Genomic DNA, 25739 nt, shown 5'->3' with positions numbered 1-25739 from the left:
GAAAGATAAGAAGAAATGTTTTTAAATTCATGATCTGCATAACCAGTAATTGCTGAATGTTATTTTAATTAGTATAGTTAACTTTTATAATGCTATCATTAAATTTAAGTATTAATATTCAGCTAGCATTGTTGAATATGTTGGAATTATTATAAATTGTATTGCTGTTGATTGACACTTGATAATGTTGTGGAATCAAGAGAATATCTAGATGATATTAATAATTACTTATCATGGGCAGAGTTTAAGGCTTTTTCCTCAAAGGTCTCCATAAAGAAGTTCACCATGGGTGGAGAACTCATGGCAGTCCCCTCTATCTGTTTATAGAATTTTCCTTGCCAAACGAAATGCCATGGGTTCTTCACTCTCTCCTTCCCCTGGCCAACTTCTTTATGGAGACATTTGAAGAACTCTGCTCCACAAAAATCCACTGTCTGGCTACACTACATGAATGATGTGTAATTTTGCTGCATGTCTTGGATACACTCCACAATTTCTTAACACACCTAAACAATCAACACCTAGTTTACCTTGGAAAAGGAAAACAGCAACAGACTCCCATTCCTAGATACTCTGAATGCCAGCCTGATGATTCCTTGGCATTCTCCATTTACAGAAAACCTACACATACAGGTAGATACATTCACCAGCAATCACCTCCCCCTCCACCCTATATAATAAAAATAGACCATAAAAACCCTATGTAACAGGACAAAATTAATCTGTTCGGATAACAGAGCCCCTAACTACTGAACTTGACCATATCCTTAACACTTTCTAAGCCAATGGCTACAACCCCCAAAAAATCAAAAATATAATTAAACCATGTAACAGTAACCATCCCCCTCCTCCTCCTTCAAAGCAGATATTACTCAAAATCTACCACTATTCCATATATCTGGAGCACATCTGAAAAATTAACAAAAATCCTAAGGAAACATGATCTTACAACTAGTTACGGATCACATAAGAAATTGGTCTCTTATCTGCTCCACCAAAGACCAGTCACATACCCTAGACCAGGGTGTTCAACCCGTCAATCGCGAAGCGATTTTTGGTCGATCTCTTGTGTATTCCTCCTTACTTACAAATTTAATTAAAACTGAAAACATAATATTTTATTTATCATTATTTTGTATTAATTTTAATTTGCTTTATGTGTATTGGTATTGTTTATTTATTTTTCGTTAAAATTGCCAAATCAGTAATTTTCTTATAAGTCCGGGTAAATGAATTAATTTGGATCAGTGGAAGTCAAACAGCGACCCGAGTGAATACAATTATAAGCAAAGTGTAAAAACTCGATTGTAGCTTAAATATTAAATATTCCAAAGCACATTACATCGATTTTTTACTTAGGTTAAGTCTCATGTGAATATTGTAAAAAAATAAACTTTGTTTGTCTCGGTATAGTTTGTATTAGATGTTTTTGTAAATAACTCTTTTAAAGCTAACTGTATATACTGCTTTAATAAGAATATGTTAGAATGTTAAAAGCAAAGGCAGTGTTTTTGTTGGCGAAGCTGCATGGCAGCATTAGAAAGATTGTTATTGAAACTTGTATAGAAAGGCTTGCAGGCTCTAAGTGTAAACATCTCCGAAGTCAGTCAGAAAGAGTTCAAACAACTTTCTGATGGCCGGCAACTTATAATCAAAAGAAAGCAGAGGAGAACAAAAGGCATGCCGAACTTGAAACTTAAGATGAAAGACTTGTACCGATTCTTTGGGAGTTGCCAAACGTCATGCGAGGTCTCAGAGGAGGCCTAATAAAAAGGGACTGAAGCAAGCAGAAGGGGGTTCCGGTTCCAGAATTGTTTTCAGAGAGGAGGCTGTCCAGTCCAGAGTCGCCATCAGAGAGACTGCCCGGATCCATGTTACTTGAGAGAGGAGTTTCCTGCTTCCAGAAAGGAGCTTCTCGGTTCGAGGCGTCACTAGAGAGAGACTACTTCTAGGCCGCAGACAAGGTTTCAAATTGCTGGAGAAAAGTTTCCAGGCCAGGTTAATGTCAGACATTCACCAGTGTGTTGCGTTTTCATTACAATTTGATGAATCGAACGACTTCACTGATATTTCTCAGTTAATGGTATATATTCGCATGGTATTTCAAGATTATTCAAGTAAAGAAGAACTTTTGAAAATTATACCATTATTGGGAAGGACTATCGATGAAGACATTTTTTCGGCATTTGATGAATTTGTGAAACAACACAAACTTCCGATTTTTAAACTTGTGTCTATTACTACTGATGGTGCATTGATAGGTAATAAATCAGGCTTCATTTCATTATGTAAAAACAATAGTTTTTACATAATGAAATGTAAAAATGAAATGTACGTTAAAAAATCTGGATAACAAATATCCAGATTTTTTAACGTACCACTGTATTATTCACCAACAAGTACTGTGCAGTAAAAGATTAAACAAAAAAGATGTTTTGGATATTACATTTGAAATTTTAATTTCTGTTCGAGGAAAAGCCCTGCAACGCCTGTTATTTAAATTACAAGCAGATGATGATAGGGAACTTCTGTTGTACAATAATGTTCGCTGGCTCAGCAGAAGTCAGTTTTTAGAAAGATTTCTTGTATTAATTAACGATATAAAACATTTTCTTGATGAAAAAGGAGATATTTATCCACAGTTGAGTGATAAAAGATGGTTTTTACACTTATCATTTTTAGTAGATTTTTGTACAAAATTAAGCAATTTAAATTTAAAGTTACAAGGTAGAGATAAAAATTTAATTGACATGTTAAGTTCAATAAAAACTTTTCAACAATACTTTCTTTTGTGAAAGAAAAATATAAATGACCGCATTTAATAAAATCTCCCATATTTATTAAAAATTTTTTAACAAAATCAAGAAATGCTTCGCTATGATTTAAAAGAATTTATTCGTGAAATAGAATTAGTTGAGGAAGAAATAAATTCAATATTTAAAGATTTTAATAAAACTGAAATGATTGTATCTTTTATCAATAATTAATTTCAAGAAAACTTGAACATCACAGAAATTTCAAATAAAATTAGTGGGCTGTTTGATATAAACCAATCTGAAGTAGAACTTGAGATAATAAACATTCAGAATAGTTTACATTTAAAATCAATAAACAATGAAGTCATTTGGAAGTATTCACATGAAAAATTCCCCATATTAACTGATATTGCGCGAAAAATTCTGTCGTGTTTTGGATCGACGTACTTGTCAGAATCCACATTTTCAAATATGACCATCATAAAAAATCAATTAAGAAACCAAATTGCAAATGATCATTTGGATGTGATTGGCCACTTCTTCATATCAACTTGACTATGAAAATATTGCGAGGTCTAAACAATGCCAAATTTCATATTAGCTGTTTTTTTTTATCAACCAGCATTTCCTGTAACTTGTGAGTTTGTAATCAATCTGTTGTTTTTTCTAACTTTGGTTTTCCAAACCAGAGAAATAAATATTTTATTCCAATATATTTGTGTGTTTTTTTTTGTTGTATTAAAATAATTAAAAGTGATAAATAAATTTTTAAATACACAAATAGTTTTTGTTGTGTATTTTTTTTTATTTGTTTATTTGTGCATAATCAAATATCAGGTTGGGGGAACGTGATCTATATAAGAGAGTGGATCACTGAATAACTTATATATAATAGAGTAGATCGCTGAATAGCTTTTTATAGAAAGTAGCTCGCACAGTAAAAAAGGTTGAACAGCACTGCCCTAGATCTACCAGGAGTATACAGTGTCCCTTGCAGTTGTAAACTGTCCTACTACGGTCAGATATGCAAGATAGCCAATATCAGGATATCTGAATACATGGATTACATCTGGTTCCACCAATACAGCCATGCAGGACTTGCTGACCAAGCTTTGGGTAACCACCACAGGATATGCTAGAAGAAGGCCACTTGTTACATTGCAACAAATACAAGTATGAAGCATACATTTTAAGAAGAGTAAGCCATTGGGCTGATGTTCTTAAAATGCATGCTTTCCAAGACAACCCAATTTAGCTCACTAGGGGGCACTGTTTAGGATTCTAGGCCTGTCTTCTGTTACCTTTATTCAGCCTCATTTGCTCAGTGTTAGTGCCTGCAAGCACATATCATTGTTTTTTTGTGATCCCTGATGATGGCAATGTAACATTGCTGAAATGTAGGAAAGTATTAATTAAAGTTTTTTTTTATTAATTATTGTAGTGTACGTTGTCATTTCCTGAAAAATTGAAAGCTGAGCAATTGTTGAAGTTGTTAGTTTCTCCTCAAAAACATAAACTGTTTTCAAACGAATCCTTGTAATATTAGGTTTACAATTCATAACTGTAGGGATTTTCATTAATTTAAAATCATTGCCATTCTAGATGGAATTACATATCATCATGGAACAGTTATGTAACAAATGAGATGAGTCTTGCATTGAAATCACTGTATTCCCACTTTCATTTTTCCTCTCTTACCTATTAGATATTGATTTCTCAGTCCATTTTTCTGAAATGTTTAGTATGTTTCTTATGTTTTAGATTTACAAAAGTGTTGTTTTTTTTGCTTTTATCTAGTTATTTGATTATGAGAGGCTCGTGGAAATATTGCTATATATTGTGAAACAAGAAGAACAAGATGACTTTGTGCAACGAATTGGTATCTATCTACTGAACAGTGTTGCTTGCCAGGTCGATGGCATTCAGAAGCAGCTAGTAGGAGACAGAGGAGCAATATCAGTAAATATATTTTTAAATATTTTTGTATTATCTCAATTCTAATACATGAAATAAATGTATCTCCTTGACATTCTAAACTTTTCTCGGTTAAAAAAAAGTTAGGAAACCACCTTAAATTCACTTTATGACAAGTTTTTGATAGATCCTCTTGTTGTCTCAAAATAATGAGGTAAAAGTTTTTTTTTTTTTTTTTTTTTAAATGTTGGGCCCATATACAGGAGGTTGGTTGCTCAACCTATAGTACATTAGTACCGTATACGGGTGGTGGGTTGTGAAAGAAGAAACTTGTTTACATTTGTTTTGAACGCCTGTATGTTGTATTCCTTGGGAAATACGTCTGGCGGAAGACTGTTCCACAGTACTGCAGTAGCAGGGATGAATGAGGAGGAAAAGAAACTTGTTCTGTGAGTTTCGAGGTGTACTGTGAAAGGATGTTGGGCGGCAGCTGTACGTGTTCCAATGGGCTTAGTACAGGGTGGGGGAATTATTGATGCTGTTTCAGATGCACATTCCCCATGGAAATATTTATAGAATATACAGATCGCAGAGACCAAACGTCTATATGAAAGTGGTGGGAGTGAGTTGGTGAGGGATGGATCATTTATTAGTCTAATTGCTCTTCTCTGTATTGAGTCAAGCATTTTGAGGGAGTTTTTTTGGAGCCCCACTCCGGATAGTGGATTTGTGACTTGTATAGTGTTAACAGCTGTTTAGAGGTGAAGTAGCTTCTTGAGCAAAAGAGAAAACCTAGTTTTTTGGAAGCTGAGGATGCAATGGTTGTGATGTGTTTATGCCAGGAGAGGCTTGATGTCAAGGTAATTCCGAGAAGAGAAATTTCATCTTGTCTGAGAATTTGAGTGTTATCGAAAACAATGCTGGGGGAAAATGGTTTTCTTTTTTGTGAGAAATAAGACAGAACTGGGTTTTACTAGCGTTGAAGTTGACGTGGTTATCTGAACCCAATTGGCAGATGGCTTGGAGGTCGGAATTAAGGGCAGTGGTGGTTGATGTTCTGTGGGTTGAGGTGAGTTGTGTAGAGTAGGGTTTGTCAAATGAAAGGGAGGAATGTAATGTGCTGCAAAACTGTGTATTGGGTTAGAGGTCAACTGAAATAGGTCATTGATATATAGAAGGAAGAGGGTCGGTGAGAGAACTGAACCTTGTGGGACCCCAGCATTAGTTGGATGGTGAGAGGATAGGGAGCTGTCTACCATCACACATAGTGTGCGTCCATACAGGAAGCTGACAATCCATTTGCAGAAGTCCTGAGGCAGTCCAAATGATGGGAGTTTGCGTAGTAAGCCTTTGTGCCAGACTCGGTCAAAGGCTTTGGAGATATCAAGTGCAACTACTTGGGATTCCCCAAATTTCTCCATGGCGTTTGTCCAGTGATGGATGATGTATGAGAGTAGATCTCCTGTTGAACGACTTTGACGGAATCCGTACTGGTGGTCGCTTAATAGCCAGGTACCTGCAAGGTTGATTAGGAGTTGAGAGTTGATGATTTTCTCCATTACTTTTGATAGGACTGAAGCGAGTGAGATAGGGCGGTAGTTAGATGGCAGTGATTTGTCACCCTTTTTGGGAATGGGTTGAATATAGGACAGTTTCCAGGTTTTGGGATATATATCAGTGGAGTAAGAGTGTGTGTGCAGGTGACATAGGATAGGAGTCAGTTCCGATGCACAGACCTTCAGGATAATTGGAGGAATGCTGTCAGGGCCAGGAGACTTTTTTGTGTCTAATTTAGACACAAAAATTTGAACAGCACATTGATAGAATATTATCCAGTATGAAATTGCCATATTATTTCAGTTATTATCAAATTCCTTATGTACCATCAGGGGATCTACGGGATATTATAATAGCAGTACAGGAAAAGTTTACATCATTGACTTCTTATCAACAGTTTTTCCTCCAAATCTGTTATCTGGTAGGATCCCAATATTGTCAGATCTTATGCTTTGGTCTTCTAAAGCATTTCTTACTGTATCATTCCACTTAGGTTTTGGTGGGTCCTTTTCCTCTAGGTCTTTGTTCCTGCCATCCTAGAAACAAAAACTTGTTTTTGCTAATCTTTCCTCTCCCATTATGTTTAAGTGACCATCCAACCTGAGATAAGTCTACTCGTACATTTCTGAATGCTGAAAAAAGTCAAGTTGCTTGCATTTTAATATGATTCTGCAATTGATGTCACATGTCACTCTAATTTTTCTCAGAATTCTCATATCTGGTCTCTTGTTCAGAATGCCAGTGGTGTTTCCACTGTTCCTTCCTATTTTCTTTTTAATTGCTGATTTTCTTACCAAATTTATTACAGCAATTCAATTTAATTAAGGAATCCTGCAAACTCTTGTATTGGATTTATTTAAGAGTTATAACAACTATATAAAGAGCTGATTTGAATATCTTCAGTTTTGATATCATTCAAAATGCCATTTCATTCATAATGAGATTTATATAGATAAGGAATAACAGTGGAGATAATATGTATCCTTGTCTTACGTGATGATTTTACATCATACCATCTATCTGTTCTTATGATAATCCCTCACATGAAAGGATTACAAGATATATAATACTGCAGAATCACATGTGGACAAGTGATTAAGGAGAAAAATGTAGCCTATTGATATATTTCTTAAAGAGTGGAGGTTATGCTCAGTGGGGAAAAAAAATAGTATGGGGGAGATTGTTTCAGAGAATTAGAGGTGGATAGAATGAAGGAAGCTGATGAGAAGTTATCGGGTGTGTTTGGAGCCGGACAGTGTATAGGTGTTGGCCAGTGACAGCTCTAGTTCTTATATGATTAAAAGAAAGCAGAGGAATGCTAGTAGTTAATTCAGAAGACCAATGTCTATGGAAGTACCTGTAGGAAAGATGCAATGCTGAAACAGAGCACATGTGATAAAGTGAGGGAATGGTTCATCTGTTAAGCAGATTTCCCTCTTGAATATCATCGAGAAGGCTTAGAAAAGAAAAGAATACCATGCTTTTTTTAGCAGATAAGGAGACAAAGTAAACTGGATGTGACAGTCAACCCAAGAGAAAGTTGATCTTGAAAGGAAACTGGAACACTATCAAAAATGGGAGGGGGGTGAGGTAGGGTTTTTCTTGTGGATAATAAGGCAAGATTGAGTTTTTTTGGCATTGAAATTTGCTAAATTGTCTTCACACCGTTTCAAATCACTGGTTATGGAAGATCTTGAGACATATAAGATTAGGCTCTTCTGCAGAAGTAATCAATTGAGGGAGAGGAATGAAGAGGATTTGAAGTCAGAGAAAGGAGAGAAAGGGGGTGCTTAAGGGTCAAAGCTCTATAACTGAGAGGAGACCTCCACATAGCTTTTAAAAGAATGTGGAGAATTGACCAGGGCTTCTGACCTAATGTCGAATCCTCACCTTCTCGTGGTGCACTCTGTTAGGCATCTACCTGGATACTGAACGAACGAGGATGGGCTGGCAATTTGGGATTTAGCCGACCAAATTGTATTCTTATTGGTTAAACCAAAATACAAAATGATGGTACAACATGACAAAATTTCATGCCGACTGGGGCGTTGCCTGATTAAACAAGACCACCAGGGAACCAGGGCAAACAGCGAAAAGTCGGCTACTGGAACAAATCTGAAAACAAACCCCAACTTAACATCACCAGAGTTAAAGATCGGTACTATCAACATAAGAAGCCTGAATGGCAAAGAAATGGAGCTAGCTGAGGAATTAGATAAGTACCAGATCGACATAATAGGGATGACTGAAACAAAAAAGACAAAAACTGGTGAGATTTTTCTGAGCAATAAATACAAAATGTTATATTCAGGCAATGACAATCAAGGAAAAGGAGTAGCCATAGTATTCAACACTAAATACGGGGCTAATCTACTTGAATGGCAGGCAGTCTCAAGTAGAGTGATGTGGGCAAATCTCAGAATGGGGAACTGGACAATGAGACTTTTTTGTGCCTATGGTGGAGGAATTTTTTGAGGCTTTAGAAAAAGCAATTGACACAATGAAAAAGGAAAAATTGGTCCTTGTTGGGGATCTAAATAGCAGAGTAGGAAATGATTGTCAGATATACAAAAATATTTTGGGAAAATTTGGAGAAAAGAGCAAAACAAATAATGGCAAATACCTGTTGGATTTCTGCTCAGGACATGGACTAGTTATTACTAACACCATGTTCCAACATAAAAATGTGCACAAATTCACATGGAGAGAAGAGGTAAGGAATAAGAAAAGTCTCATTGACCATGTTATTGTTGATAGTGATGTTTTTTCCCTGGTGCAGGACAGCAGAGTGTACAGGGGATTTGAAATTGGAAGTGATCACTATTTAGTCTTGAGCAGGATAAAATTGAATTTCATATTGAAAAGAATAACATTTAAGAAAGTTTTAAAGCAAATGAAAGTTGAGCAGCTCTCAGATGTGAACTGTAGACTAAAATACACAAACATTATTGAAGAAAAAATGAAAGAGTTTGAGAACAGGAACCAAACCATGGAGATTCAGTCGCAAGTCTTGAAGAAAACCCTGATTGATTCAGCCAGAGAGGCATGTGGTGAGGTTGTCTGCAAGGATAGAAAAATCAGAACTCCATGGTGGATACAGGAAGTCAAAGAGGCAGTGAAGGAAAAGAAGAAAGCATATCAAAAGTTCCTGACAAATAAGTCAGCTTGTGCTCTTAGAGAATACAGAGACAAATGTAAGAAAGCTAAACACTGTGTAAAACTGGCTAAACAAAAGTCATGGGAGGACTTTCGCAAGAACATAGAAAATAAATATCATGAAGGTGACAAAATATTCTGAAAGCGGGAGAAAAAGAGATATCCTTGAAGTATGGAGTAATTACTTCTAAAAATTGCTAAATGAAACAAGCAGTGATAGCACAGTGGTAAAAAAACACTCAACAGGCATACAATCCGGAATACATATCCATACTTGAAATAGAAAAAGCCATCAAAGGCTTAAAATGTGGAAAGGTAGCAGGAGTAGATGATATGCGACCAGAAATGCTAAAGCATGGTGGTATAAAAGTCTTACAGTGGCTGCACTGCATAGTTCAGAAAGCCTGGACAGAGGGACGAATTCCCGATGATTGGAGTAGAGCTTTCATAGTACCCATATATAAAAATGGAAATAAAACTGAATGTGAGAATTACAGAGGTATTTCCCTACTGAGTATTCCTTGTAAGATATATGCAAGTTTACTTGAGAAATGGTTGAGAAGAATTGTAGAAGCAAAGCTTGGTGAAGAACAAGCTGGATTCCGGCCAAATAGAGGCTGTCAGGATCAGATCTTCACTTTACGACAAATAGTGGAGAAATCATGGGAATATAACAAAGTTCTCTATTTGAGTTTTGTAGATCTGGAAAAGGCATATGATAAGGTGCCAAGAGAGAAGTTCTTTAATACGCTACAGTTATATGGTGTCAATGGGGCATTATATCAAGCAATACTTAGTTTTTATTTGAGTTGTAAGTCAGCAGTTAGAATTGAAGGAAGTACAGGAAGATGGTTTAATGTTAAATCTGGTGTGAGACAAGGATGTACATTATCCCCTCTGTTATTCATTATCTATATGGATCACATTATGAAGGAATGTGGTATTAAACGTGATATCAAAATTGGAGATGTTAATGTCAGCTCTTTACTTTATGCAGACGATGTTATACTTATCATAAATCCGCTACGAGTCTGCAAGATTCCTTGACTAAATTGAATAACTGTTGTAATAGATATGGTATGAAGGTTAGCAATAAAAAGACAAAGACAATGAAAATAGGTAGAATCGTTAAAAATGTCAACTGCATTGTGAATGGAGAACCTGTGGAACAAGTAAAACATTTCAGCTACTTAGGCACGATTTAGTGAAGATTATAAATTAAATACGGAAATAGACAACAGAATCAATAAAGCTGGTATAGTAAGAATTCAATTGAATAAATTCATATGGAATAAGTGAGAAATTAGTCGGAACACTAAATTAGCTGTATAAAAGACCATGTTTAAACCAATTTTAACTTATGGATCTGAGAGCTGGGTCAGAAGTAAAACACTTGACCAAAGACTAGAGACCACAGATATGAGAATCCTGAGAAAGATTAGAGGCGTGAACTAATGGCATCAATGGCAATATCATATTAAAAATGAGGATATTAGGAAAGAACTTGACATTGTCAGCATCCAGGAATGCATTAGCAGAGCTAATCTCAGGTGGTATGGTCATTTAAACAGAATGGGCGAGGAAAGATTAGCAAACGAGTGTTCTCTGCCAGGTTGACAGGAAAACGACCCAGAGGAAGACCAAGATATAGGTGGATTGATATGGTACAAAGTGCCTTAGACGATAGAAATATTAGATCTGATAATATTGGAGCTTGATAAGTAACAGACTGATCTGGAGAAAATTGTAGATAGGGAGTTAATAACGGTGTAAATTTTTCATATAGTACTATCATATCCTGTACACGGGAGGAATTTGATGATGACTTCCCAAACTTGGATATTGGCATGTAGTCTGATTGATTAGTTGAGGTTTGGACGATTTCACATGTTTTAAGGAAAAGTCTGGTTCTAAAGAACTCTGTGCTTCGTGTCAATAGCATGAGAAGCTAGACTGGACTTGTCAGATTCTGTTGTCAGAGACCATTCAGCATACTTCCATGTATGGCAAGGTGGTATAATGAAAAAAGAAATACAGGAGATAATTACTGAACAAAATCTCTTATCAGGATCAAAGAGGAAGCTATCTCACCAACATGTTCATGTCATGAAATCTTCTTATGCCGAGAAGATGGTATTTAAGAAAATATCAAAAGTAACACACTCTTAATCTTTCCTGCCCTCCAAGAATTTCAAAATACCTAAAAATTTTGAACAAAAGTTCTTCTCTTTGGAGCACTTAATCACCTGATCTATTATGATCAAACTCCTGAAACAACTAAAATGATCCTGCTCAATGAGAACCCACTTGTCATGAAAATTATGGCAAGGGCATCATTGAAAGAAAAACTTCCAGACACCTCCACAGAAAAAAAAAAATGGATACTTCTATATCCACTGAATGCAAAATTAAACACAAGCACTGGCCTTGACATATGACATGATTAAGCACTTTTAAGTAGACATTTTTCCAGAGGTAGAGATGGACACTGAGTAGTATCCAGATTTTCCAAATTTGGTTGACAAACATGAGCCAAAGTCAAATTCTTACAGTGGAATGGAACAATTGTGGATTTTGCCAAAACATCAGTGATATCATTGTACATTGTACTTGTAGAAACATTAACCTATGTGTTTGTCTCTAAGAGACATACTTGAAATTGAGAGCCCCACTTTAGATATTTCACTATTATTCATAAGAACAGAACTAGAGATGGACCTATCCATATACCATTCAGCTCCAGATTTACTGAACCAACTTATTTTCTTCCTGCATTTTACATACCTCTGTTCTTTTGAACATTTTTCCTCATATCATTTTCTCCAACTCATACACTTCACAAAACACATTAATAGATTCCCTTTTTCTCTCTGATCACTTAACAGCACTGTCGTGTATGGGGGTATGAGATCTGTGTGTAGGTTTGATGCATGGGACTTTATAAAAACTCATTCCAAAAATTAGCTAACCTTATCAGCTTGCCAAAGATCCTCTCCATCGTTTAGATCATCTTGGTGGCTACAGTATTTCCTGCTGTTGCTAACTGTGACATATATGGACAATCAAGAACATTCAACTGAATGAACATAAGAATTATGTCCATTATTTGAACTACAGCTGAGTAGCAGACAACACTATTAACATTAGTGGGGGGGGGGGGGAATTGAACCTCCCTATTGTGATATGAGCAAATACAGATCTGAAACGGTTCTTGTTATCTGCATTTACAGCATTCTCAAGTTTAAATAAATATGGTAGCCCAGGATTATCCAAAATCTGGTAAATATAGCATCTTCAGCAGAATGAGAACAAGAGTCCATCACACTTGTAGAGGAAGCCAGCTAAGACCTGCGGATCCCTCTATTTTACGCTGTCTGTTTGCCAGCCTAGTGGTAAGCAACAAAAGGCTGAGTATAAAATGGCAGGATCATTAAATTATGGTAGGCGAACAAAGACTCAGTCATTGTTGGTCTACTGGTGTGCATGTTAGTGTGCATATCTGTGTGCCTGTGATGATGCCCTGGAAACCAAGATGAAATAGTGTTGGTCTAATAGCTAAATAAATTTAGTTGCTTAAGGATAAAAACTAGGTAATTGAAGGAAAACTTAACATGTCTTTTAAGAAATGCAGAGAAGAGACCTGGTTTTCTGACCTAATATCCAGTCCTCACTTCTTGTGCACCCTGTTTTAGGTATCTTCCTGGATACTTAGAGACTGGATGTGGGTTAGCAGTTTGAAATTTAGCTGATCAATTTGTATTCTGTATTGGTTTAAATCAGAAAAAAAACATAATGATATGACACAATGAAATGACTTGCCTACTGAGGCATCAACTAGTGAAACAGATTCCCCTACTGTTTTTATCAGGGAATGGACAAACAGAGAAAAGTTGGCTGCTAGAACAAACTCCAATGTATCATTAGCTGAATTCATAATTAGCACATTAACATTAATGAAAAACAAATGGACTGACAGAAGAATTAGAGAAGTACCATGTTGATGAAATTGGTGTTGTAAATTCTTTTATAGGTTGTAAAAATATTTAAGAGGTTCTTCTGATTGCATCTATTATCAATATTTTATCATCAACTTTATATTACTACACGTGCACTCTAGGCCTAACTTACTTCTTCTGCTTTATTCTAATAAGACTATAATCTGCTTAAGATAGACCTCTCTATTAATCCCCTATAATCTCTTTACGTTCCCGCTGTTAGTAGATGACCTACCAACTCTCAAACTATGCAATTTAGAAAAAATTATTTGTTTAACGACTGCACCATTCTAAATTATATATGCAGCTTGAGAATTGAAGTATGAAACATATGCAAGATCAAATATAATATACACAATCGCTTACAGCTGGTCATGGCAATTCTTAATTAAACAAGCATGCTGGTTCGCTAATTTTTTGAAGATAGTGCATTTGCTAGAGCAGCGCTTCCCAAACTGTGAGCCACGGCCCCTTTGGGGGCCGTAAGTTTTGTTGAGGGGGTCGTGAAATAATGAAAACAAATGTAAAATGTTTTAAGACTTGGTAGATTTTTTTAAATCTTAAAAGAAACGTATTTAATTTTTATTATTATTTTTCCTTTTTGATATTTTAATGGAAAAAATCACACATTAGTGTTGGTTCACAAATTTTGCTTCTTGCGTATTTCGGCATTTAATGAATATTAGTAAATATATGCTTATTCATATAAGATTCATTTCAAAGATATTGATAAGAAGCGCAAAAAAACTTACAAACGTAAAATCTCGAATATAATTTGTATTGAATATAAATACAATACATATTATAATAATATATGTCTATATTACGATTTTATTTTCGATGGAGGTCGTGAAATATTTTAATTTTTTTAAAGGAGGCCTTGGCATTCATAAGTTTGGGAAGCACTGGGCTAGAGAACAGACAAGGTAGTTACAAAACATTTTATTCTAAGCAAAAAAAAAAAATAGTACAGTACATATACAAATAAGAGAGTTAATCTCTCTAAACCCTTTCACTTACTAGGAAAGCAATATTAACATCCAAACTTTCAATATGCTCATTGCTTAGCTACCTCAATTTACAATGCCAACTAACTTGACTTAAACAAATAGTAGTTCCCTATACTACAACTAAGCACATATTCAATTGTTAAACTAATAAGTTAACATATAAACTTCCCTTAAGGACAGTGACTTAAATAACCATTTAGTTACAATTCCCTATAAGCACACACATACAATATTGACTTGTAAGCCCTTGACATTAACATAAATGGTGCTTACATAAACCCTGGGATAGACAGTCCAATCATCTAACACAACCTTTAGTTGGATCGATTCAACATTGTGTCCTGTTACTAGGTGACTGTAGCTGCTTGGACGATTCTGGCGGTTCTGATAGAGAAGTTTCCTGGAAAGCTTTTAATTGAAATTTCCATCGGGAACTTGCTGGGTGAAATTGCCGTAGTCACTATGATGTCTGCGGCTACCTACGTTCTCATAGTGCATCCTTGCTTCCTACCATGTGTGCGGCTACCTACATTCTCGTAGCATATCCTTGCTTCCTCGGAACCCTCATTAGGAAATACAGCCTCTCCTATACCTGCATCAGAATCATGTCCTCTGGACCAGACAGCACTGTGAACCTACTATCTGGAGATGAAAAAATTCGAGAGCGAGCTGCTTCTGGTTTTTTTCCATCCCCTTTATACAATTCCCAGTCCTTTGTTCTTTACCTAATAGTTTATAGGATTAGCCCAGCATGATGACGTCATTTTTGTCCCCTTCGTTCTTGGTGCCTTTTTCTAATCATTAATTATTAATATTTTACAAACAATAAAGATGTGCACAAATTCACTTCAGAAGAATACCCAAGAAATAAGTCTCATTGACTATGTTATTGTTGCTGATATCTTCCCAAGGGTTTATTGGGGATTACTATTTAGTTCTTGCCAGGATAAAAAATTCATTTTATATTGAAAAGAAAAATATGCACAAAAGCTTTAAAAAAGCAGCTTTCAGGTGTAAACTGCAGACTCAAATATACAAATAATATTTAAAAAAGAGGTTTGTAAATAAGAATCCATATTTTGTGGCATACTTTGAAGAAAACATTGTTTCGGCTAGAGAGAAAGAGACGTGGTGAAATTGTCTGCAAGAGTAGAAAAATCAGAACTCCATGATTAATTTGGGTTGCCAAAGAGACAATCATTGAAAAGAATGAATATAGAAAGTTTATAGCAAGTAAATTAGTATATAATCTGAGAGAATGCAGAGAAGAATATGAGAAAGTGAAGCAATGTATAACAGTAGCTAAATAAATAAAGAAGACATTGGCAAGAATATAGAAGATAAATATCAGGAAGGTGCAAAATGTTCTGGAGGCTATTGAGAAAGCTTCAGAAATGGAGGAAAAACTATTGTAAAATTAATCAGATGATAAAGATGGTATAAACTGATGATAAACATTCTATATAGGTGAGGTAATACTTTGAAAGATTGCTAAATGAAATAAGAAGGGATAGAATAATGGTAGAAGATAATTAAAAGAAACACACGTATTAACCACAGTGAAAATTATTTAATTGTAAATATTTCATCCTAAGTATCTTAGGACATCATCAGTACAGTAGTTTAAACAATAATAGGAATAACATACAGTTAGGGCGCATGATTACAATAGAATCTCATTAAACGTGCGTAATGTGTTATAGAAGTAAAAAAAAAAAACTAATAATAATTATTTTACACAATTTTGTATGGCAATTTCCCATACTTTAGGAATAGTAAGAACGTCATTGCGTTTTAAATTTGGTCTGTGTAGTAGGGCTTACTACACAGACCAAATTACTTACTATTTACAATTAAATAATTTTCACTGTGGTTAATACGTGTGTTTCTTTTAATTATGATCGCCACCACAGGTTTTGTTATTTAAAAAAAAAAAAAAAAAAAAAATGGTAGAAGATATTCAAGAGAAATGCAGTTGGGAGTATATATCAGTAATTGAAGTAGATTTTTTAAATGGTATTTAAAAAAAAAAAATCTGAAATATGTATAGGCAAATGGAATAGATATTTGACCAGAAATACCACCCTCGTTGTTCGAGTGGTTAGCATACCTGCTCCCCAACCAACAGGTCATCAATTTGAATTACACTGTGGGCATGGTTATTTGTAAAAGACTACTCTGGATGAGCTTGTACAACTCCTTGAGTTTGAGACTTTTTTTAACCTCAGATATGGAGGTGTAGAAACTTTTAACAGTTGCTGCACTCCATAATTCAGAAGGTCAACTTTCAGATGATTGAAGCAGCTTTCATAGTAGACATCTAAAAAGCAAAATAAAAAAAATGTGAAAACTACAGAAGATTTTCTTTACTGATTGTTATAAGTGAGATTCTTGCGAGCATACTGGTAAAGGGGGCTAAGAAAAATTGGGGAAGGAATACTTCAAAAAGAATAAGCTGGGTTCAGGACAAATGTTGTCAGGATTAGATTTTCACTTTAAGAAAAATAGTAGAAATCATGAGAATATAATGAGGATCTGTATTTAAGTTTTTGTTATATATAGGCATATTATAAGATGCCAAGAGAAAAGCTGTTCAAAAATGCTTCAATATATGGCGTAAATGGGACATCATATCAAGTAGTACATATACTGAATTTGAGTTTTTTGTCAGGATAAGGAGGTACACAAAGATGATTTGATGTAAAATCAGGTGTTAAATAAGTGTACACACTATCACCATCTATATATTATTTATCATATATATGGATCACATTATGAAGAAAAATGGCATTACACCTGATATCAAAATTGGAGATGTTAATCTCAGCTCTTTATTTTATTCAGATAACTCTTAAAAAATCAGTACAAATTGGCTGGATTCCTACTAAATTGCATAACTTCTGTAACATATTTGATATGAAATCAGGAAGAAAAAAAAACTGATTGAAAATAGGCAGAAACATTAAAAACATTAGCTGCATCTTTAATTGGGAACCTGTGAAACGAGTAAAACATTTGAACTGTTAAAGTGCTATTTTTAGATAAAATGATGAAGTAAACATGAAAACAAACAATAAATAAAGCTGTTAATGGAGTATATGTGGAATAGGAGAAATTTGCTAAAATATTATATTAACTGTTAAAATACAGATTTAAACTAATTTTAACAATTTGGTCCTAGAGCTGGGTTAGAAATCAGTTAATCAAAAACTAGAGATCATAAGGTTTTGAGAAACATTAGAGTGAACAAATGACGTCAATGGTAGAATCATATTAAAAATAATATTAAGGAATTTAGCACTGTTAGCTTTCAGGAATATAGAAACAGAGCTAATTTCAAGTATGAGCACTTAAATAGAATGGGAGTGAAAAAGTTAGCAAAACAGATAATTGATGCAGTTAGAAGTGCATTAGATACCAAAACATAAGATCTGGCAATCCACAGTGCTTGACCGCACGAAGGAAGACTTCTTGGTTTCGAATCTAGCCGGCGACTAGAAGAAAATTTTCTAAGCCTTTTTTTGACCAGTTCCCGAGTTAGTCAATCTCTGGCAGAGGCAAGCGGGTTTTTTTCTCCCGGAAACTCGGGTTTTTTGTCCTGTAAACTCGAGCAAATCGACCGTAGAACCCACATGAAATAATGTGGGTTCTACGGTCCACGGGATGGCAGTACTTGTTGAGCCGTCTCTCTTCACTGCGTGCCATTTAATTAGTGATAGCCTTGGGCCAGCTATCTCTGATGGGTACCAGTGGAGATTAAACTGCCTACTCAGTCTCCAAAAGTTAGATAGGGCTAAAACAACCTCACCTATAAAACAACCTATGTGGGAATAAAAGGTGTTAGCTGGGTTTTTTTTTTGCTAGATAACTGACTAATTGGGAGGAAGATCAAAATGGGTTAGTAATAATGTAAACATAAACTTTTCAAATGCTATCATAGTATCCTATCCATTGAGAATCAGGAATTTGGTAATGATAATGAGTTAGTTAATTATTATACATAGGTGTCTTTTCTGATCTAAACAACAATGTTACTAGTAATTATACAAGTTATATGCTATATAATTAAGAATTTCTTATTGTGTACCATCTGGAAGTGTACAAGATACTATGACAGTGGTACCACATTGATGTAATTATAGCTTCCTATCAACAATTTTTTCCATCATATTATCATGACTGTAATATTGTCATATTGTGCATTTTTAGTCTTCTGTGGCATGCTATGTCAACTGCTCTGAATATATGTTCTATACCAGAATATAATTCTATATATATCTGTATACAAACACAAACGCACACAAAGGCACAAACTCCATAACAAATTCGTGTCTTCAGAAACTTGCTCAGTGGTCTTTCAATGATCTTCGTTGATTGCCTGGCAAACCTTTTTGATGTTTTCATCATTTCTACTTGTTGAATGTTTGGGCAGATTGTGGTTGGTCTTCAACTGACACCACATTTTTGAAATGGGAAAACCACTCATAGACCTGCATTTTACCTAAAGCTTCATCCTTAAAGGCTTGCTAAGCATAATAATAGTTTCAGTTGCAGTTTTACCCAAAAGAAAACAAAATTTCATGCATACACTAGTCAGCCATCACAAAATCGCTGAACTTGCTTGTAAGCACTTACAAAAAAAGCAGCAGAACAACAAACCAGTTCACACAGGATGATGCCACTTGCCAGACTGATGTGGAAAACTGCACACTCATGATTCCTAGTGGCATCATCCATAACTAGAAAATGTGCACACGCCAAGTTCTCATTCCGGTTAATTTTTGGTATCTCCATGTATATCTTTGAATGAATGATTTCTAAGATTATATTAGAATTTAACCTTTGAAATCATTCCAGCCACAAACTCACTGTTAGCCAAAGTTGGAAATGGACACTGCTGTTGAATCATTTTCATCTTAAACAAGATGAATGCACATCTCCTTGCAGATATGTGTAATGCTATGCATTAAGGCAGGGCCCACTACCCATACCGGTTTGTGCTTTGCATTATGGGAGATACTGAGATAGGAGTGATGAGATCTTTCTCCACCTTTGCAACGAGTTGCCTGGTGTTGCACTACCTTACCCCAGTCCTGAAGATACTTTCAGGCACAAACTTTGTTTGCTCACACTTGGATAAAGGATTAAACTAAACTTATTATAAGATGAATGATAGCTGATGAAATGTTCTCTAAGAGTTGATAGCAGAACAGTTTGTTCTGCTATCAACCTTTAGAATAGGCCTGTTTTGGCGATCAGAACATCACTTAAGTAACACAATCTTGGGGTACTTAAGTGATGCAGCACATTCATTATACACTAACTTTTCTTCTCAGTGATTAGAATGGGTACATGATATTCTGCATAAATGCTGCCTGCCACTAGTCAATCAAATGCAAGTGCTCCTCTAATGTTAGCCTATGCACCTGTTTGGGAAGGAAAAGATTAAAAAAAAGAAAAAAAAAAAGTTGAAAACTTCTACTCAGCATATTGTCCAGACCTGACACCATTCTCTCCCATGTTCTGATTGTTGGACTCATTCCCTGTGTGGGCAGCACTTAACAAATGCAGAAGAAAGTCAGTGTGGAGTTTTTGTTTTCTCTCTCCCAAGGACCAGTTCTGGTATTATAGAGTAATCATACTCTTCTTACAGAGAGATGGGTTGAGACCTTACAACATAATGACACATTATATTGAATAATTTTTCAGTTGATTTTATAAAATTAAGTACAATAAAATCATTAAAATTCTGATAACTTTTGTATTACCTTTTTATATCTGCTCTCTCTTTCTCACTGTTTGTAACATTTTGTAAATTTTGAAAGCACAAGATTTTTTTGCTAGTTTATATCATGATAATTTATCACTAAAGTGTTGTTGTGTGCAACTGGATTCTTTTTTTCATATGCAGATTCTATCTCTTCAACTGCAGGATTTTTAAAAAAAAAATGTAAATTAAGATCAAGGAAGTATCTCTTGTTTTCATTAATTTCCTAGATAATGCTACAGCTGATTGAAGGAAGACTGTCAAGGCAAGTTTGTGATGAGGTGATGGAAACTGCATGGAGTACCATGTGGAATGTAACAGGTAAACTAAATATTAAATTTATCATCATAATCATTAAATTTCTGATATGTACCTTTAAGGATAAATATGATACTATGATTAGTCGCTTCCTATCAATTTCCTCCTATATTTGATCTGTTATTTGTCAGGACTCCAGTATTGTCAGATCTTAATACAGATCTCAAACTCTCACTACAGAGAACTCACAAGGATCATAGGGATTGTTTTATATAATGAATTTAAAAAAAAAAGATAGCATTATGCCTATATGGCTACTATCAAGTTTTCAGTAGTTGTTAAAGTGAGTGAATATGCTATATCGGTGTTTGCTATAGAGCAAGTTAACTTCATTTTGGTCTTTTTAGACACTTCTAACTACAATCGATCTATCTGAATGACAGGAAAAAGACTTAATCTGTCTTTTTCCTGTCATTCTGACATTTAACACCTGTTTCACTAACCTATATTTCTGAATTCTGTTTAAGTGATCATACCACCTTAGAACACTGCTCACACATTTTCAAATGCTCATAGTGAATATTAAATTTACATTATTTTTATTTGGCTAGAGCAGGAGATATAATTAATAAAAACCAAAATCTGTTCATTCCTTCCCAGTGTTAGCTTTTTTTTTGCTAACAGCATCTTTGCTCATGATACAAGTGTATGCGACTCAGTTTGTCTCGAATGTAAAGTTTAGCCACATAGTTCATCTTATGTGCTGCCAGCTGTTTGAGAGAATGTTATCAATCCACAAGCCTGCTACCAAGTTATGGTCTGCCTCTGTGATGTACTGTCCATATTATCATCATCATAGGATTTATTGAATGGACAGTTTTGTCTGTGGAAGGATTACTAGAAAATCTTGTAATGTTTTCTGAATTGTTTAGAATTAGATTCATCATAATTTCCTAGTCTTTACTTGCAGATTTTATATCTCTTCATGATGTATAACAGATATTATGACAGCCTAACCAAAATTTTATGATTGGTTTCTGAATTCATCAGCTTTTGCATGTCTGAAACAGACCAAACTAGCATATTTTTGTTGTTCTCTAGAACAACTAAAATATGCTAGTTTTTACTAATTATGCTAATTATTATTAAAATATGCTTCAGCATATTTTAATAATAATTACAGAAAACAACCAGTGAGAAAGCTGGCTATGCAATTACAAAGGATAGCAAGGAGAACAAAGGATATCAATTTACTTAGTAGGCCTTGATGCTGTGCACAGTCGAAAGTTTTGGAAATGTCAAGGGCAACCGCACAAGTTTCCTTGAACCTTTCCATAGTATGTGTCCAGTGGTGGGTGATGTAGGCTACAAGGTCAGCTGTGGATCTTGAATAGTGGAATCCATACTGGTGGTCACTGATTAATTGGTGGGCTTCAAAGTAGTGAAGGAGTTGGCTAGCGATGACTTTCTCCATTATTTTGTAGTGGACATGGATGATTACAATTGTTTTGTAGTTTGACGGTAGACATCTATCACCCTTTTTTTGGAATGGATGGATACGAGATTTCTTACATACATTTGGGATAAATACCAGATATGTATAATAAATTATAGAGGTGTGCAGGACAGGTGTTAATTCTGGAGCACAATGTTCAAGAACAATCAGGGGGATGCTATCAGGACCAGAAGACTTTAGTATCTAAGTTATTTAGTACTTTTCTGATGACTTTTTGTGGAAAACTATAGGAGGCATATGGTGCTTGGATTCTGGTATGGTAGGAGTTGATTTCACTTAGTCATCTATGCAGGAGTTTGCAGAAAAGAGCAATGCCAGGAGGTCAGCTTTATCTTTGGGTGAAGTAACAGCGGTGCCATCAGGATGAGAAAGAGAGGTAGAAGTGCAGGAGAGCAGACGTTGCATCCAACAGCCTTAGCAAGCAGAAGGCATGACTTTCTTTTGGACAAGAGGCTAGTTTTCTGCAGGTGGCTTTTATGAAATTCGATTTGGATCTACTGATGACTGATTTGCATATGTTGTGTGCTTTGGTATAGGCAGGTTATGAAGCTGGAGTTCTTGCAGTAAGCTAAATTTTTTCTTTGACTGCTTTGGTACACTTTCGGTTGAACCAGAACCTAGAAAGCGAATGTGGATTATGGGTTGAATGGAGAATGAAGGCCCTCATACAGTGAGAATAATTTCTGTAACTCATTCACAGCAGGTGTTAGGATCATTTGACTGGAAGCAGTAGTCAGACCAGGGAAAGGAGAAATGGAAATTCCAGAAGTCATTACAATTGTAGTGCCCTTTGTAGTGCCAGACACTACAACTGTGAGGTTGGGAGTGGGGTTGGAGGATGGGAATTTGTGAGAGGAGACTTGTATAAGATTGTGGTCTTAGTTTTCAAGAGGAGAGGAGACCTCTACAATGTATCTTGATGGATAAATGGTCAGAAAAAGATCCAGAGTACTTGGAAAGTGAAGAGGGTTATCAGGGATTTGAGTGGGTAGATGTTGTTATAATGTGTCGACGTATTAGTATTTACTTAATATGGTTTAACTCCTTTACTTAACTATCTCTTGAATACTTTGTCCTATCTCAGCAGCGCCTATAATGTATCTGTTTTTGTCTTACTATTATATACTTCAGCCCCTTAGTTTATCACGTGTGTGAGTCTGATCTACAAAGGGATTGTCTCAAGCTTAAGCCAACACCTTGGTAACAAAGCTTCTGAAGTTAACTTCTCTTAAGGTTCTGGGAAAATTTGTTTGTTCCACTGTGCCACCCAGAGCCCTTAGATTGGAAAAACTTCTCAGTCAAAAAGTGAACCTCCAGATATGCACGTGGTTAATCTAATATATTTCTATACTAAGTTATCAATTATCACTACCTTCTATAATCAACCATGTTGGCAGTCATGGTCTTAATTAACAATTATCTCCCGCTTAAATCCGAATAATTTATGAGTAGTGCATCGGATTCTTAGACACAGGCAACCAAATTAATAAGAGCAAAAGGTTTATTTAACATAATGATCATCAGACAGAATAAAGAACTTTGGAATATCACTGTACTACTAGATTACAAAGTAAAATTAATCAATATACATCACACAGTAATTAATACTACAAAAACATTATGTTCAAAGATTCAAAGCTCGCACTCTTAGATTATAAAACCAATAATGACTTTTAGGTGTTAATCAAGCTGTCTGGATTAGACATCTCTACATTTCTTAAACATAGCTAGCAATCAACACAGGTACAATTATAATGCATATCACATATTGCTCACTGACTACGATTAAAATATCACGGTTCTGTCTTAATTTTAGATAGTCTCAAAACTTTATGAAAGTCTATGATTCTTAAGTTACAATTACCTTCCTCTCACACATTACTTGATTAAAGGTTTACTATACCGAACTCGAGGATTCCTCATTCTTGTCCTTTCAATTCTTGAATTCCTTTCCTTCCAAACTTTTTCTTCCCTCTATATTAAGGCTAAAATTCCTGTCAGCTTAGGTTGGTCCTCATGGAGTCTACATACTGATCATCTATGCCTAGAATATTTTTAGCGTGAGGCAATTCTGCATCCATAAGGCACGCTACCTGGCCACTATCTTTTCTGGGAGTTCCCGGTTGCTTCGAAACTCCTCTATTCATTCATCGTAGGGCTTGGAATCCACGATCCCTCTAATCACAATCTGACACTTCTGACTTCTGCCACCGAGTGAAAACAGAGACTCCAGACAAAAAGCTAAAAAGTCCTCGGGGGGGGGGGGGGGTTCTAGCCCTTTTATATCAACCCCTACCGGGACTCCTTGTAACCCTAAATTTTCACCCGACACGTTATTCCTTTGCACTTGTGGGTCTTCCCCAAAAACGTAGGTTGCCATGTGCCGCAGACAATCATCCAAATGATTATTTGTAATTTGGTTTCTTAATTGATTTTTTATGTCGGTCATATTTGTAAAAGTGGATTCTGACAAGTATGTCGATCCGAAACACGACAGAATTTTTCACACAATATCAGTTAATATTGGGAATTTTTCATGTGCATACTTCCAAATGACTTCATTGTTTATTGGTTTTAAATGTAAACTATTCTGAATGATTATTATCTCAAGTTCTACTTCAGATTGGTTTATATCAAACAGCGCACTAATTTTATTTGAAATTTCTGTGATGTTCAAGTTTTCTTGAAATTAATTATTAATAAAAGATGCAATCATTTCAGTTTTATTAAAATCTTTAAATATCGAATTTATTTCTTCCTCGACTAATTCTATTTCACGAATAAATTCTTTTAGATCATAGCGAAGCATTTCTTGATTTTGTTAAAAAATTTTTAATAAATATGGGAGATTTTATTAAATGCGGTCATTTATATTTTTCTTTCACAAAAGAAAGTATTGTTGAAAAGTTTTTATTGAACTTAACATGTCAATTAAATTTTTATCTCTACCTTGTAACTTTAAATTTAAATTGCTTAATTTCGTACAAAAATCTATTAAAAATGATAAGTGTAAAAACCATCTTTTATCACTCAATTGTGGATAAATATCTCCTTTTTCACCAAGAAAATTTTTTATGTCATTAATACAAGAAATCTTTCTAAAAATTGACTTCTGCTGAACCAGCGAACATTATTGTAAGTTCCCTATCATCATCTGCTTGTAATTGAAATAACAGGCATTGCAAGGCTTTTCCTCGAACAGAATTTACTATTTTAAATATAATATCTAAAACATCTTTTTTGTTTAATCTTTTACTACACAGTACTTGTTGGTGAATAATACAGTGGTACGTTAAAAAATCTGGATATTTGTCATCGTTTTTACATAATGAAATGAAGACTGATTTATTACCTATCATTGCACCATCAGTAGTAATAGACACAAGTTTAAAAATCGGAAGTTTGTGTTGTTTCACAAATTCATCAAATGCAGAAAAAATGTCTTCTCCTCTAGTCCTTCCCAATAATGGTATAATTTTCAAAAGTTCTTCTTTACTTGAATAATCTTGAAATACCATGCGAATAAATACCATTAATTGAGCAATATCAGTGAAGTCGTTTGATTCATCAAATTGTAATGAAAACGCAACACACTGGTGAATGTCTGATATTAACCTGGCCTGGAAACTTTTCTTCGGCAATTTGAAACCTTGTCTGCTGCCTAGAAGTAGTCTCTCTCTAGCGACGTCTTGAACCGCGAAAGCTCCTTTCTGGAAGTGGGAAATTCCTCTCTCAAGCAGTGTGGATCCAGGCAGTTTATCTGATGGCGACTCTGGACCGGGCGGCCTCCTCTCTGACAGCAATTCTGGA

The 25739-nt window shown here is 35.1% G+C and overlaps 1 protein-coding gene across 2 annotated transcripts in view; it reads left to right on the top strand.

Moving 5' to 3' along the window:
- The window catches only part of LOC150095000 (protein zer-1 homolog), a 289217-nt gene that overhangs the window by 176655 nt on the left and 86823 nt on the right, over window positions 1–25739 (top strand). For both annotated transcript variants that reach the window (XM_090411703.1, XM_090411704.1), the window contains exons 9-10: window positions 4554–4715; window positions 20386–20476. In XM_090411703.1, coding sequence (XP_090267829.1) covers window positions 4554–4715; window positions 20386–20476 — 253 coding nt within the window. The remainder of the gene's footprint in view (window positions 1–4553; window positions 4716–20385; window positions 20477–25739) is intronic.

This window comes from Typopeltis vanoorti, chromosome 21 (genome assembly GCF_054136105.1).
Source record: "Typopeltis vanoorti isolate ZY-2024b chromosome 21, IOZ_Tvanoo_1.0, whole genome shotgun sequence".
NCBI classification, from domain to species: domain Eukaryota; kingdom Metazoa; phylum Arthropoda; class Arachnida; order Uropygi; family Thelyphonidae; genus Typopeltis; species Typopeltis vanoorti.
Note: the sequence above shows the minus strand (reverse complement) of the source record. Positions and strands in the feature narration are given on the sequence as shown.